General features: G+C 41.2%; 1 protein-coding gene across 1 annotated transcript; it reads right to left on the bottom strand.

Annotated features, from left to right (window-relative positions):
• Positions 1–6,210: 6,210 nt before the first annotated feature.
• On the bottom strand, positions 6,211–16,494 carry LOC100934273. The gene is made up of 6 exons (XM_031968752.1): positions 16,207–16,494; positions 14,200–14,317; positions 12,059–12,230; positions 8,017–8,158; positions 7,795–7,909; positions 6,211–6,691 (listed from the first exon to the last, which is right to left on the bottom strand). Exons 1-6 carry the CDS (start codon positions 16,277–16,279, stop codon positions 6,592–6,594), a joined length of 720 nt encoding a protein of 239 aa, XP_031824612.1. The 5' UTR covers positions 16,280–16,494; the 3' UTR covers positions 6,211–6,591.
• Between the last annotated feature and the right edge of the window lie 888 nt (positions 16,495–17,382).

Genomic DNA, 17,382 nt, shown 5'->3' with positions numbered 1-17,382 from the left:
CCTATCTGCTGGGTCCAGTATGGATGCTGTGAATCAACATCATCTATACATGGACTTTCTTCATTTGTAAAATGAAGTGGTTAGATTCCATGGTTTCTAGGTCTTTTCTGACACCAAGGAGAGGGAAAGGAATATCTTTGCCCTGCTCTCTTCCTTTGATTCCCAGGACATGGCAGGGGAGGGGGAGAGGTGTATTTGTTTCTATTCTGTGCTATTGATCCTCAGTTTCAGTTGTGAGAAGTAATGGGACTCAGCGCTGGAGAAGTTGGAACCAGGATCATCGTAGGATGGGTTGGTTACCGAATCAGCCAGACATGGAAATCCTGAGAAATTAGGGTGGCTGGGGCTTGACCTCTGACCTGTAGGATTTGTAGAAGAATGAAATAATATCCTAAGTTGGAAAGTGCTTTGTATGTACTAAGAGTATACAAATTGGAGGACTCATTCTTGAAGTTTTGATGGTTTTTGCTTTTATTCCATAGTCATTTCTTGAAATACCATCTTCCCCCTTCTAGACAGCTCCCTTCCTTGTGACAAAGAAAAACAAGAAAGCAAAAGTACTCATCAAATTGTCTGCTTTTGGCAGCATATAAGACGGTCTTCTCCAATAATTCCTCTCTTCTTTGCTATGAGGAGGGAGTATGCTTCATTATCTGTTTTGTGGGACCAAGGGTTTTTTAATTATGCTAAGGTCTGCTTCCCTTTAGTGACATTTCATTTACATGGCATCTGCTGTTCTTCTGAATATATTTATTTTGTGCTAATTCAGTTTATATCAAGCTTTCCAAATTTCTCTGAAACTAAAACTTAAGGTATTGTATTACTTGGAAGAACTTTGACGCAAGATTTTTCTCACTGAGTAAACATTGGGTCCCATTGTAACAAAGTCTTGGGTGAGTAAGACCTAGATTGAAAAAATCAGAATCTGGAAAGTACCTAAGGCCAGGAAAGACAGACATGGAAACAAGACAGTCAGGGTTACAAGGGAGTTGATCTGAGTGTCCTAAGGATCTGGGGCAAGATAGAGTTTGATAAGGATGGATCAGACTGAAGATCTACTCAAAACTGCACAGCTAGCTAAGCAATAAAATCTCTTATCTCTTGTCCCTTGTATTGTGCTCAGCAAAAACAACTCAAAACAAAACAAAAAACCTCCTATCCTGTCTGATTGATAATACCTTGCTAAAAGACATCCTAGCACTTCTCCTGGATGAAAAAGCATATAAGTTTTTAGGTGTGTGTTCAATTGAACACAACAGTACTAAGTCTGTACTACAATTACTATAAAAATCAATTTGCTCTCTTCTATTTATTTTTAATGTTTCATTCACACTCTTTTGGGTGATTTTTATATTACTACCACCATCTCCAAAGTTTCTCCTGGTCAAACATATCCTGGTAACAAATAAATATATTGAAATAAAGTCATGCATTGGCCATGTCAGCAAATGTATATCTCATTGTGCATCTCTACCCTAACACTTCTATCAAGAGGAAAAAACAGGTTTATTGGATGTCTTCTAGAATCATGACTGGTCATTTTGCATTCAACAGAATTCTTATACCCCTCAAATTGGTGCTTTTTTACACTAATGATGTCAAATTCAAACCGATTCCTACTGATCCCAGAATGACTTAAAAAAAAAAAAAAAAAAAACCACAGCACTGTTTGTTTTATTATCATTTTATTTATTTTGTTAAACATTTCTCAATTGCATTTTAATCTATCTGCCATTGGGCTTAAGGTTTGACACCTCTGCTTTACATTATTGAAGTCATTAGCTAAATTATCCTCCAGCTTCTTTCATATCACTCTACATTAGTTCAGTTCCCAGTTTCCAATCCACCCCTTTTACAATTTCTTACAATGCAAAGATATTCTATTACAAACGATGTACCTCAGTTTATTCAGTCGTTCCCCAGCTTGTGGATAACCATTTTGTACCTTATTCTTTGCTATAATTTTTTAAATGAAGCTATAATTATTTTTGAATACATGCTAGTCTTTTTCCTCCTTGGATCAAAAGATGTGCACAATTTAATAACTTTGGCAGCAATGGGTGGATGGATGAGGGACTAGAATTCTAAATAGTCTTCTAGAATGATTGCATTCTTTTTTTTATTATTATTATAGCTTTTTATTGACAGAACATCTGCATAGGTAAATTTTTCAACATTGTTCCTTGCAATCACTTCTGTTCCAGCTTTTCCCTTCTTTCCCTCCACCCCCTCCCCTAGATAGCAGGCAGTCTCATACATGTTAAACATGTTACAGTATATGTTAAATACTATATATATATACCTATTTATACAGTTCTCTTGTTGCACAAGAAAAAAATGGATTTAGAAAGGTAAAAATAAACTGGAAAGAAAAATAAAAATGCAAGTAGTCCATATTCATTTCCCAGTGTTCTTTCTCTGGGTGTAGCTGGTTCTGTTCATCATTGATCAATTAGAACTGAATTGGATCTTCTCATTGCTAAAGATATCCACATCCATCAGAATCCATCCTCATATAGTATGATTGTTGAAGTATATAATGATCTCCTGATTCTGCTTATTTCCCTCAGCATCAGTTCCTGTAAGTCTCCCCGGGCCTTTCTGAAATCATTCTGCTGGTCAGTTCTTACACAATAATAATATTCTGTAACATTCATATACCACAATTTACCCAACTGTTCTCCAACTGATGGGCATCCATTCATTTTCCAGTTTCTAGCCACCACAAAAAGGGCTGCCACAAACATTTTGGCACATACAGGTCCCTTTCCCTTCTTTAAGATCTCTTTGGGGTATAAGCCCAGTAGGAATGATTGGATTGTTGACTCTATAACAATGCTTTGATTAACTCTGCCTGTTTTCTCATAGCCCTTTCAACATGTTATTTTCCTTTCCTTTTTTTTTTTTCTTTCTTTCTTTTTTTTTTTTTTTTTTTTTTTTTTTTTTTTTTTGGTTATCTTTGCCAATCTGATGAGCATCATAGGATGGCAGAGACTTAAAAGACCTTAGGGATAATTTAGTATATCCCCCTCCTCCACTTCATTTTAGAGGAAGAAACTGAGGCCCAGAAAGGATGTGTGACTTGCATGTGTCACATAGATGACGACAATTATAGTTAGCATTTATATAGCATTTTAAGTTTTACAAAGTGGTTTACAATTACTATTTTATTTGATCCTTATTATAATCCTGGAAGGTAGATCCTATCATTATATCCATTTTATAGATAAGAAAATTGAGGCAAACAGAGATTAAGTGAGTTGTCCAGGGTCACACAGCTAATAGTGTGTGAAGTCAAATCTGACCTCAGGTCTTCCTGATCCTAGGCCAAGGGCTCTATCCATTATACCATCTACCTGCTCCATGGGACATAAACCAAAGTCTCTGATTTCCAGGCCTCTGTTCTTTCCATACTTTTCATATAACCTTGTAGGAAAAGAGTTCACCTCCCTCCACCCAACATATTCCCTGGTTGATCTTTGTCCCTTTCCAGAGGCATAATTAGAACATCTGCCATCCAGGACAAATTCCATGTCTGGAGGTGGGATGGAAGGATGAGTCTGGGGATGTATATCACAGTGGTGATAAAGCAGTGCCCTGAAATAAAGCCCCTTTCACCTTGCCTTAGTTATAGGTCTGTCTCTCTGAGAGGGCAACCTGTGTCTTTATATTGCTTGAATGGGTGGAATTATCCAGTGTTCTTCTCAGTCAGACTCAGTCCTAACATTCTGAGTGACCTAAACTAAGCTTAGCCTGATGAGACAGCTGGAAGAAATTCAGGATTTGGAATCAAAAAACTTGGCTTTGAATCTTAGTTCTGCAACTTATTGCCTATGTGACTTTGGGCAAGTCACCTCTCATCTGGGCCTCAGTTTCCTCAATTGTAAAAAGAGGGGGTTAGACTCGATGGCTTGTAAGGTCCCTTACAGCTCCTGATCTCTGATTCTAGGATCCATTATATTCATATCCCATAGATTTTTCAGCCCCTCCCCAATCAATAAGCACCCCCTATATTTCCAATTTTCTCCCACAAAAAAATCACTCTGAATGTTTTTGCTAAATGTAGGAACTTTATTTCTATCTTTGATCATATAGGGATATATGCCCGACTGCCTCATTGTACAAAGGAGGGAGCTGAAGCCCAAAGGGAACAACTCCTCAGATGTCACATGGTATATTTCTAGCAGAAATTGGATGTGAATTTATGAATTTCTCCCACTCCAAATGCAGCCCCTTTTCTAGTCTACAAGGAGAAGGTGGTGACCTGATTATATGTCCTCTGGAGGATCTCACGGTCTTATCAGGGGACAGCATCATTTACACCCACAAAAAGTCTTCAAATATCAGATTTCCTTCAAAGTTCAGCTGCAGTATTTTCTTCAACAGGAAATCCTTCTTGCTCCCTACTCAGACATCCAGACTGCCTATGTCAATGGTTCTCAAAATATGGTCTAGACACGCAGGGGTCCTCAAACTTTTTAAATAGGGGGCCAGTTCCCTGTCCCTCAGACTGTTGGAGGCCGGACTATAGTAAAAATAAAACCTTTGTTTTGTGGGCCTTTAAATAAAGAAACTTCATAACCCAGGCTGAGGGGGATAATGGTCCTCAGCTGCCGCATCTGGCCCACAGGCCTTAGTTTGAGGACCCCTGCCTGGAGAATCCTGGGGATCTCTGAAACCCTTTTAGAAGGTCTACAAATTCAAAAATAGTTTTTATTTCCAATATGGTAAATGTCTATAAATATAATCCAGATAAACAAAAACGCTTTGGAGAGATCCTCAATCATTTTTAATAGGCTAAAGATACTGAAAACAAAAGTTTGAAAACCACTGCACTAGGGCCTTCATACCAAGGTTACTTTGTATCTCTTATGCCTGGCAAACAAGATTACTTTGTATCTTTTCTATGCCCTTCACTTGCCAAAGTTATGTTACTTTGTATCTCTTGTGTGTCCTTCATACCAAGATTACCTTCTAGCTCTTGTAGTAATATGAGTGTTACTTTGTATCTCTCTTCTATGTCCTTCCTTCCAAGGTTAACTTGTATCTCTTATAGCCTTACATCAGTGTTACTTTGTATCTCTTCTATTCCCTTCCTACCAAGGTTACCTTCTAGCTCTTGTAGCCTTACGTGAGTGTTACTTTGTATCTCTCTCTTCTATTCCCTTCCTACCAAGGTTAACTTGTATCTCTTATAGCCTTACATCAGTGTTACTTTGTATCTCTTCTATGCCTTCATATCAAGGTTAACTTGTATTTAACTTGTATTTCTTTTATGCCTTCACACTAAGGTTACTTTGTAACTCTTTCATGCTCTTCAAATCAAAGTTACCTTGTATCTCTCCTATCTCCTTATACCTAGATTACCTTGTAGCTCCTCTATGACACAATAGATACCAAGATGTGTATATGTCAGCTGCCAGTTTAGAACCTGAGTTTCTTAAAGGCAATGATTGTTCATTTTGTCTCCAGTGTCTAGCAGGTGACTGACTAGCTGGTATTGTAGCAGACAAAAGAATGCTGGCCCTAGAGTCAGAAAGATCGAAATTCAAATTTGGCTTCAGGAACTCACTACTATGGCAACCTGGGCAAGCCACTTAGCCCTGTGTGCCTCAATTTCCTCATCTATAAAATGACCTGAAGAAGGAAATGGCAAATGACTCCAGTATCTTTGCCAAAAAGACTCCAAATCAGGTCATGAAGAATCAAACAAACGAAATGACTCAAAACAACAGCAGGATCTAGCACAGAGTGGATACTTAAAAAAAAAAAACCAAAAAGCTTTTTAAATGTATATCAGACTGACTCACCCAGTTTGTCAACAACAATCCTTTCCTTTGGTCATAAGTAGTGATAGGAGGGGCAGACAGGTGGTACCATGAATAGGATTGGACTTAAAAGCAGGAAGATCGGAGTCCAGATCCTACATTAGGTGCCCACTTGACCCTGGGCAAGTTAAACTTTCTTGGCCTATGAGAATAATACCTGTATAGAATTAAGATAACATTATAAAGTACTTTGGAAGCTTTAAGTGCTATATAAATATTAGCTATTATTATTGTAGGATCATGAATACAAAGCTAGAAGGGCCTTCGAGGCCCAGGTCACTTATTAGTCAGATGAGGAAACTGAGACTCAGATTATAGAGTTAGAGCTGGAAGGGACCTCTGAGCCAAGCCCTCTCACTTGACAGATGAGAAAACTGAGACCCAGCCATCTGCCCGAGGCCACAGGCTTAGCAAATAGCAGGATCAGAACTCAAAGTCAGGGCTCCTGAATCTGACTTCATCCCTCTTTCCACATGCGCCATGTTTCAAGGGTGTCAAAGCGGAGGCCACACAGGTTTGAAGACAACAACATTTAATAATAATATTAAGTTACAACTCTTGTCTAGGAAGGAGGACTCCCTTTATAGTCAAAAATAAAAAACAAAAAACCTTGCTGGACAAATCCATTCTCCTCTTCAGTCATAAAACCAAGGACTCTTCAGGTCTGTCTGTGGCAATGGATTTCTGGTCTTTGGGGGGCCGCTGGTTACTGAGCAGGAAGCTGGGCTTCTGGGCCCTTTAAGTCCTGGGTTGGAAGCCAAGATTAAGTAAGACTCTGCCGGGATTTCAGGGAAGCCACATATTTCTGAGTCCATTGTGCTGCAGGATCAGCGCAGACTTTCTGGCCTTTTTTGGTGGTGAATCTGTAAAGAAAAAAACAATAACTCCTATTTTTGACTACATCCCCATCCTGGGCATAATACAAATGGTAAACTGTGCCCCAGAACCATTCAGTGTCCTGTTCTGGACTTGGAGATAGCGCAGGCCTCAGAGTCAGTAGGGCTGGGTTCAAATGCTGCTCTGTCTCTAATGTTTGTTCTCTATTTGACTTTGCTAAACCTCTCAGGACCTCATTGTTCTCACCCGCAAAAGGAAGGAGTTGGACTAAATGGCCTCTGAGGGTCCTTCCATATTTAGAGCTATGGTTCTATAATCTTAAGTCACTTATGCTTCCCAGGCCTCAGTTTCACCCTCTGTAAAATGAAGAGATTGGACTGGATGATCTCTAAAGTGTCTTTTAGCTCTATATGAATGATCTATGAGTTTACTACCATAGAACCATCCCATCCCCCAGCTTTCCTAGCACACATTCAGGTTGTATACACTCTCAATCCTAAATTCAGAGGGGAAAACTAGATCTCTATGATCCTGCTATGGGAAAACTAAGTAGTGTCGTAGATAGAGCACTGGGCTGGAAATCAGGAAGTCCTGAGTTCAAATCTACCTCAGACATATATTAGCTGTGTGCCTCTGAGTAAGTCATTCAAAGCTATTTGCCTCAGTTTCTCCCTCCTAAAATAGGAACATATTAGAGAAGGAAATGACAAGTCACTCCGGTATCTCTGCCCCAGAAAGTACAAGTCCAACCCCATGGGGTCCCAAAGAGCCACGTAACTGAACAAAAACTACAACTACACTCTCCTAGATGTAGTTTCTTTAAAGTGCTGCATAAGAACAGAAGTTAAACCAGGCTACATTATCAACACCCCAGTCCTATGCTCCAGGAGATTAAGTGACAGGATCATAGAACTCTCATCTTCATTTTGCAGATAATAGAGGAGCCAGAGAGGGAAAGTGCCCACTGTCCCCCTTTTGGAGGGAGGAGAAGACGAATGAGTCCATCAATTATTCAGTCATCCTAAGGCTATCAATGCTAAAGACCAAACACCTGCCTGGTCATAAAGTGGCTTTGTCTTTGGATGGCAGAGCCCCTCTCCCCATTCTCCAGACCAGAAGAAATACTCACATGACAGCAGAAAGGGAGCAGCTGCTCTTGGTCAGTTCATAGGACTCTATGAGTTTCCACGCAATGTGTTTGCGGCTGTATTTCTCACAGCAGTACCTGGCAATGTTGCTGCCTTCTAAAAACCAAGGTAGACAGAGTTTGGAAACGTTCCATTCTCCTCAGCCCTTGCCCCCAGCCCCCAGTCCCGAGAGAAAAGAAAGGCACTGAAGAGAGCAGCCTTACGTGTGGCAGCCTGGACTTTGGAGCAGAGAAATCCAACCAGAAGGACACCCAGAACGATCCTGGAGGCTTTCATGGTCCTTCCGTGAGCCTTCAATTTCCACTTAGCTCGATAGTAGTCCCGATACTGAAGCCAAATTTCTTTTTATTAGGGAATAAGCTCCCTGAAGAGACTTCCTAAGAATTTTGTGGTTGAGAAATAATGCTAGGTGATTCACTGATCCTGCTAAGCTGGAGGTTTCATTCCTGGCACGTGTGAGCTGCCAGAGGGGGCATGTACCCATCAAGAGGAGGGACTGGAAGGGGGAGAAGGGAGGAATACTAGAATGAATGCAAGGAGTGGAAGCAAGAAACACATGAGCCCAGGGGCCTGCCCTCTCTGCTTCTCCCCAGTGCTGTCCAACGTTTAAGCCAAGGGCCTGTTGGAAAGTCATTGCAACTCCTGAGGAAGACGATGGGGGAGCCCTCAGCAATTTTTGACTCGAAGCAGTCACCCCAGCCTCGCTGGTTTGTTTCCTAAAGCTTGGTTTTTTACATTTTGGACTGGATGTTCTGAAGACCTGGATTCTAGATTCTGACACTTAGGAACTGGAAGCCTGGGCAAGTTCTTTAACCTGAGTCTCTGGAAGATGCAGCCTCTAAGGCTCTTTTCCAAAGTACAAATAGATAGTGTTTTTGAGCAGAGGAATAACATGATCAGGTATGCACCTTGGAAAGTGATTTCGGCAACTATGGAGGGGACAGGTTAGGGTAGATAGACCACCGAAGGCAGGGAGATCAATTGGGGGCTTTTGCAATATTTCAAGCAAGAGGTAATGGGGACCTAGGTAGAGCTGCCATGAGAGTGGAGAGAGGGGGGATATGTGGGAGAGAGGTGCAGAGATTGAATTGATATAACTTGGCTATTGATTGGCTTTGAGGAAAGAGACCCTAACCCTCTAACTCCATTAATTAAAATTTAGACCAAGTCCGTACAGGTTGTTCAATGAGGTCTCCTCATTCCAAGGTACTCTGTAAAAATGGGAATGGTTCGATTCAACTCATCTACATTTCGGGCAACACCATTTAAAGCCCCTCACTCCACTGCTGAGGTGTCGAAAGCACTTGGTTTCCTCACAAAGCCACTGACTGAGGTCTCCAGATTGAATGAAATTTGAGGGCTAGAGGGTAGTTTGTTCCAGCAGAAAAAAAGCTGGTCTTCCAGAGAGAATTCTAAGTGAGACCCTGCCAACATTTCTTTTTTCTTTCTTTTTCTTTCTTTCTTCCTTCCTTCCTTCCTTCCTTCCTTCCTTCCTTTCTTTCTTTCTTTCTTTCTTTCTTTCTTTCTTTCTTTCTTTCTTTCTTTCTTTCTATAATAGCTTTTTATTTACAGGTTATATGTATGGGTAATTTTACAACAGTAACAACTGCCAAACCTTTTGTTCCAATTTTTCCCCTCCTTCCCCCCCATCCCCTCCCCTAGATGACAGGATGACCAGTAGATGTTAAATATATTAAAGTATAAATTAGATACACCATAAATATACATGACCAAGCCATTATTTTGCTGTACAAAAGGAACCAGACTCTGAAATGTTGTACATTATCCTGTGAAGAAAATCCAAGATGTAGACAGGCAAAAATATAGGGATTGGGAATTCAATGTAATGGTTCTTAGTCATCTCCCAGAGTTCTTTCTCTGGGCGTAGCTGATTCAGTTCATCACTGCTCCACTGGAACTGATCTGGTCCATCCCATTGCTGAAGATGCCTGCCAACATTTCACAAGACCCTCCCAGCCTCTGCTTGGCACCTGTGGTGAGGTCTTTACTCCCCTTCCCATCAGCTTGAGAGGGCCTACCTCCTGGAATGGTTTCCATGTCTCCAGGTTGAGATCTGAAGCCATTAGAAACTAGGGTCCTAAAGGTAGACTAGGAAGGCTTGTGACCTGTAGTCTGCCCACAGCTCCACCGCTCATTATACAATTGTCCTTGGGTTAAAACTGAGTCCCTTACTTCTACTCAACCCAACCCTCATACAGGCTGGGAAAGCAGCAGCCCCTCCCGTCCTAGCACCTCAGAATTAACTTCAGACAAATGAGCCAGACGGGATGCTAAATCCCTCTCCCCACCCTCCCAGAAGCTGCCACTACAAAATTAATGACTCAGAGCAAGAGTGGATCATTTTAATTTCCTGCATTAAGCACTCTAAAGTGATACACAGAATGAGTGCAGAGTGACTTTGGGGAGGCCGAACAGTTCTGAAGGAGGGAACTATTCAAATAATAACAGCTAGCACTTCTAAAATGTCTGAAGTTTACAAAACATTTTCCTCCCACGGCATTTCATTTGTTCCTCCCAATCACCCTGGGAGGTAAATAATATTATTAACCTGGTGTGATAGACGAGTAAAGTGAGGCACAGAAAAATGACATGGCTTGCCAGGGTCACCCAGATTGGGAGAATCTGAGACGTGATTTGAATTTGGGTCTTTCTAACTCAGTCCTGCAGCTTTATTCACCCTATTACCTAACTACTAGAGAAGCTTGTTGGTAAATTCTCTCAAAAAATGAACAATCCCTTCTTCTCTGATTTTCTGATGATTTGTCAGAAGCTTCTAGGGAAAATATGCCTGGAGACTCCTCCCAGCCCCATTTCCACTGAAATTCAGTTTTGCTCATTCAATATTTATTTATTAAATAATCACTTAATAAAAGGCACTGGGTTGGAGCTGCAGATACACAGATGGAAGGAGGAACATGCCTTGACCTCAAGAGGCTTACATTCTAGGAAAAGGCATAAGATAAATACACAAAAAACCATAATATAAGTTATAATACAAGAAGTTCACAGAAGTTAAGCCCTTCCCCCCATGAGTGCTGTAACTCCATACCCTCAAATTTATCTGATTGTCCACCTTCCTTGACTTGTTTCCCCATCCGTCGAATGACATTGGGCAAGGTCACTTTTTGCTCTGTCCTACATTTACGATCCATTTGTTACCTCTGTGACCGCAGGGAAGTCACTTCATCTCTCTCTAGTTTACTCTTCTGTAAGATTAGGGTCCCCTTGCTACTCTAATGATACCATGATCCCTGAGGGTCCCCCCAACTCCAAATTCAAAGTAGTCACTAAATGGCTCTGTCTTAGGTAAGGCTCAGTTAGAGATTGGCTCAAGAGGGTAGGTGGAGCCTTTCTTTCTTTCTCTCACTGCTATTTGACTACTACTTCAGACACATCAATTCTACTCTTTTCCATCCAATTTTATGTCATTTTGGGATTGGGACCATCCAGTGTGGAAACTCCCTCCAGTGATAGTGACAATTCATTTGTCTTGGAGAATTGTGTGAGGGATACTTGGAAGCAGAAGGACTCACCCAGAGTCCTTGCTGGTATGTGTTAGGGGTAAGAACTGAACCCACCTTCCTGACTCTGAACTTGGCCCTCTATCTACTGGGTCACATTTTCTCTCACTCTGCACATTTTGGCAATCCACCGAGTCAATCAACAATATTTGTTACTATCCTGTGCCAGACACTGAGCCAGGTCCCTAAAATGAAACAATCCAACGGCTCCAAAAAAGAGTTTTTGAATTGGGGCCTCTGACTTCAGAGCTGAGGACTGAGATGGAAGGACACGGTCTACATTGATGGAACATTTGACAGAGTAGAAAAAGCACTTTATATACATCATCTCGCTTTGATAATGAACATAGGACATTAGCACTGAAAGAGATAGTAGAGATCAACTGGTCAGGCCATTTCTGGAGCCACAAATCTTGGTCAGAGTTCCAGCTTTGCCAAGATAGCTTGATGGCTTCCAAGGTGCTTCTAGCTCTAAACCTGTGATTCCATTGTTCTTACAGAGGAGGAAGAAGTAACCTAGCCTAGTGAGCAAAAAGGACTTCCTCAGAGTCACATGGATAGTAAATGGGCATCTGGGAACCTGGGAGGTACAATCATTCACTCTGGTAATGGCCCAGCTGAGAGAGAAGGAAGAAAGACCACCTTCTCCACCTCTCATTCAATTCCCCCAGGAAACTGGCCAGTAGTTCCCACCCCCATCTTAGCGATCCATGGTGGTGTTCTTGAAAGATGGCTTCTTGGGGAGTTTTTTCAAGGCTTTTGGTGCAGCCCCCTGGGAGAGCTTGGCCTTCTTAGCATCTATTGCCTTCATGCGATCCTTGACCCACTGCCTTGTGGGGTCAGCACAGACTTGCCGGCTTCCTTTGGTGGTAAAACTGTAGAGGAAGGAACAACAGATGATCAGGGACAGAAGGAAACTTGGGGATCCTCAAGATCAAATTACCTCATTTCATAAAAGTGAAAGAAAGAACGAGAGGGAAGGAGGAAGGAAAAAAGAAAGAAAGATAGAAAGGAAGGAAGAGAAGGGAGGAAGGAAGGAAGGAAGAAAGGAAGAAAGAAGGGAGGGAGGAAAGAAGGAAGGAAGAAAGGAAAGAAGGAAGAAAGAAAGAAGCAAAGAAAAAGAAGGAAAAAAAGAAAGAAAGGAAGGAAGGAAGGAAGGAAGGAAGGAAGGAAGGAAGGAAGGAAGGAAGGAAGGAAGGAAGGAAGGAAGGGAGGGAAGAAGAAAGAAAGAAAGAAGGAAAAAAGAAAGAAAGAAAGATGGGGGAGGAAAGAAGAAAGAGAAAATCACACAATAAAAGATTAATATCTTGGAAAGTATATGATAAATATGAAGAAAAAGGACTTGATAGAGAAATGGACCAGAATGAAAACCCAAATTATTATCAGTATGATTCTGATAATAATGGTGATGTCAACATTCTAATTTTGGTGAGAGGGGAGTACTCAGCACCTGTAGGAAGGGAGAAAGGGAGGACAAGATGAGATGGAGAATGCAAAAAGGGGAAAGAGTGAAGAAGGGAAGGAGCCTAACTTCCTAAACTCTAAAATCTAAAGGTAACTGCTCTTGACCATCATAATTACCCCAGATTTTAATGGAAAACAAATACAGCATTTAAAAAAGATATACAAAATAAAATCTGTAGGGATTCCGGGGAAGTGGTGTGGTAACAAACAGTACCGCACACGCATTGCTCATGAAGAATTTGTAAACAAGAAGACAGCTACAAAAATTCACAGAAAACAGATGCACATGGAGCTCAGGATCCAAGATCTGCAGGACACTTTCAAGTTCAATGAGTCCCTTTTGCAGAAAAGAGAAATTGGCACAGAGAATAAATAACTTTTCCAGGGTCGTGTAGTTAGTAAGTAGTTGGGGTAGAATTCAAATCCACACCTTCCTGACTTAAGTCCACTTAAGGCCACCCCTCTGTCCTTGGCAACACAGATTTCAACCACTCACTAGTTTGGGGGGGCCTTAAATCAAGTCTCTCTCTCTCTCTGGGACTTACCCTCTCTGGGATCAATTTTCTCTGTAAAAAGAAGGGGTTTGAATTGATTTCCTCTAAGTTCCCTTTTAGATTTAGGAATCTACAATCAATCCCTTTTCACTGGAAGTATGAGTAGCAACAGTCATGTAGGGCAGGTAACCCTCAGCTCCATGGTCTAGTCCCCTGGGGCTGCCTAATCCCCTCTGGAGCAGAAGTTACCGTATGCTGGTAATCCCCAGCCAAGAAGCCCAACTCATCAATCAACATTTAGTAAATATGTATTATATAAGAGGCCCTCTACTCGGCAATGGCACAAACACGTGATCTCAGGTAAGTCTTAAACTCAAGTTTCTTCAACTGTAAAATGAGAAAAATGAGAAACTGTAAAATAAGACCCTCAAATGAGATGTTTGTAAAGCACTTAGCCAGTGTCTGACACTATATAGTTGCTAGTTGTTATTATTAAATGAATGAAATAGTTCCTGTCCTCAAGGAGTTTATATTCTAATGGAGGAATATATCACATTTAGAGAGAAATAAATACAAATGATTTAGGTGTGAAGGGAGCATTCTAGGCATGGTAGAGGGAGACAGAATGTTATACGAAGGCCATCGCTAGGCAGCCACTTGGACTGATAATAAATCTGGTATCTGTGTGGAAGATGGATTAAAGAGAAGAAAGAGTGAAGATCGCTTTAGGAGACATGGAGACATTTTAGGAGGCTTTTGAAGGACTGAACTAAGATGATGATCTCAAGAATAGGATGGGTGGGAAAGATTAAGTAATGAGTTGATTGATTATAGGTTTCAGGGGAAAGGTAAGAATGACTTGTAGGCTCAGGGCCCAAGTACTCACATCACTCCAGGCATGGAGCAAGCACTCCGGTTGGTCATTTGGTAGCTGGTCACCAGGTTTGAGGGGATTGCCTTCTGTATGTAGTTCACACAACAAGATGAGGGAATGACCGCAGCTCCTGAAAGACAAAATGAGAGGGTTTCATCTTCTTTCTGAGTCTGCTTTGAGAGAGTTTTGGCTACTAGGACTTCATGGCTAGGACTTCAATTTAATTCAGTAAGAATCGGTCATTAAATACCTACTGGGTGAGGGATATTGAAAATACAAAAATGAAGCGAGCACTGCCATTTCCCCAGGGAAGCTTACACTCCAATGTTGGGGTGAGACATGACCAGCCACAGAACTAAGCCCCCACCCCCAGCTCCTACAACTAAGTAGCACAGTTGGGCGATGGAGCAGATAGAAATGGAACTTGGAGACAAAGAAAACTTGAGTTCAAATATGATCTTATATATTTAATATCTATGTGACCCTGGGCAGGTCATTTAACTTCAATCTGCCTCAGTTTCTTCAACTGTAAAATGGGTATAATAATAGCACCTATTTCAAGAGTAGTTATGAGAATCAAATGAGATAGTATCTATAAAGTGCTTGGCACATAATAGGTGCCTAATAATTGCTTATTTCCCGCCTTTCTTTTTTCCTTCCCTCCTCCCTCCCTCTTTCCTTCCTTCCTTTCTTCTTCCCCCCCTCCCATCTCTCATGTGGTAAAAAGACAAATTTCTAAGTTTAGAGCTAAAAATTCTGGTACTAATCCTGACTCTGCCACCTTGGGCAAATGATTTCACTTCTCTAGCTCTCAGTTTCTTCATCTGTAACACAAAAAGGGGGATGAACCTCTAAATTTGCTTCCAAAGCTAGATTGTGAACTCAGCACCAGGAAGACCTGAGTTTAAATTCTTCCTGAGACATTTACTCCTTATGTCACCATGCACATTAAAAAAAACTTTATTGACTTAAAAAAGTCTTTCAAATATTTTATAATATTTTATTCTAATTTCTCCTGTCTGTGCAAAAACACATTAAATGCAAATAATTATTAGCAGATATCATAATTTTATTTGGAAATACAAATTTCCAGACAACTTTCTTATGAAAGGGAAAAAAAAATGTTACAGCATGATCCTTCAAGATATTCTTGAATTCCAGTCCTTCTCTAGGGACCCCAAGCTGCTCATGAAAGTAAAAGTCCACTTTTTAGAAAACCAACATTGTCCCTGACTTGCTATATGGCAGCAAGACATGGAACGCCACACAGAATGGAGCGGTACACCGTGGGTATGGATCCATTGTGACTTGGGGCAAATAACCTGTTGGATCCAGAATTCAACAAGAAGAGTCTGATCTGATAAAGAAAACAATAGCACCCACCTAACAAGGCAGATTGAACAAGATAATGCCTGGAAAGTACCTAGCAAATCTTAAGGCTCATGTAATTTGCTTTTTTGAGTGGTGGTAAGAGTAGTCCCAAGCTGACTCTTCCTTCTCTTCTCCCCCATGGTCTGCCTGCTGCTTTCCCCTCCCTTCCCTCCTGCACTTTTTGACTTTCTATGGAATCACAGGATATCAGAATGGAAGGGACCTTAGGGATCATGTATCCAACCCTGTCATTTACAGATGAGGCATTATAGTACCGGTCAGGTGAGGATTCACTGGAGGTAGAAAGAAGGGAATAGTGAACTACTACTGGAACTCAGGGCTCCTGTTATTTTTCCTACTCCATTGGTGTAGCAGAGATGCTTTGGTATGGCAATGCATGCCATGGTCCAACCCTGCCTCCTTGCACTTACCCTTTCTAGTCCTGGCTCTTCCTGTCCCCTCTTTGCCTCCAATCCTCAACACTTAGCCATTCCCACTCAACTCCTCAGTTCCTGTGCCATGCACATTGAGTCTATCATATCCCAGATCCCTGACTTCTTTGCCTCAGGAATATTGCCCATACCTTTAGCAAAGAGAGGGGAGGAAAGGAGAAGAGAGGGAAGGCAAATAGAAAGAATTCAATCTTACCTGCTGCAAAGGCAGAGGGACAACAGATAACCATGAGTGAGAGGTGCAGGAGAATCATTATGGAAGCCTTCATGGTCTTGGCAATGGAGAAGAGATGGAGGAGTGGATAGAGATGTCTATAAATAGTTAAGTACTTGTAAAGAAAAAAGTTTTTAAAAACAAAACAAAATCAGATAGGAGAGCCCTGGGGGAATGGATTGCTCCTGCTGTGATTCTTCACAGGCTTCTCCACTCCTTTTATAGTTCTCTGATAAAGAGGAAATCTTTCTTGTGAATTAAAGAACCCAGTAAATTTTTTTTTAAAAAGGGAAGTTGGAGGTGGGGCTGACTCAAGTGGTTTATTTTGGGGGACACTGAAAAAAAAGCTGATCCGGGAGACTCCTAACATTCATTCTTTTCATCATCGGGGGTGGTCCTTGGCCAGATTTTCTCAAGAACTGACCTAGCTCCAGTTGATTAATTCATTGGAACCCAGCATCCAAACACTCGGTCCCACCCTCTCTTCTTGCATTCTTTTAAGCACCTATCAGACAGCCTTAATGAAATCAAGTTGACTTCTATGGATTTAAGAAAGACTCATAGATTCATAAATCTAGAGCCGGAAGTCATAGAGCAACTAGCCTTGTTTGTCATGTGAGGGAAACTGAGGCCCGAGAAGGTTGCCTCAGGTCACATGAACAGTGGAAAAAGAGGAGAGCTTGAATTCTGGTCCCTATTCCAAATTCAGAACTCTTTCCACTCAGCCACAGATAGTGGCTTCTATGACCAAGTGAAAGAACCTCACTTAACGAGTCAGCTGTCAAGTCTTGCTGGGATCAGATCCAGACACCTGGAGGAGATGTCAAGACCTTAAATTGACCACTTCCCTTCTCTAAGTTTAAAATTCCTTTTCTCCTTACTCAGTCCATTAAATGAGGGCATTGCAGCAATTGAAATACAATTAGGGCTAGGATGAGGAGGTAAAACTATGACATAAGAATACATTTAAATCTAACTAAGTTCCTAGGAATGACTGAGATAAATATCTCAGAGAAACACAAGAAAACTCTTGAGAAAGGATGCTGAGAAGAATGAAGAACCAAAAGGGCAATTCACAAGCCAGACCACAACAATGTAAGCCCATAGGGGAATGACAAAGATGAACAATTTAGATGGGAAATTTCTTGGGAAAAGATG

Source organism: Sarcophilus harrisii, chromosome 4, assembly GCF_902635505.1.
Source record: "Sarcophilus harrisii chromosome 4, mSarHar1.11, whole genome shotgun sequence".
Taxonomy (NCBI): Eukaryota; Metazoa; Chordata; class Mammalia; order Dasyuromorphia; family Dasyuridae; genus Sarcophilus; species Sarcophilus harrisii.
The sequence above is the reverse complement of the archived record's forward strand: the minus strand, read 5'-3'. Positions and strand labels throughout refer to the sequence as shown.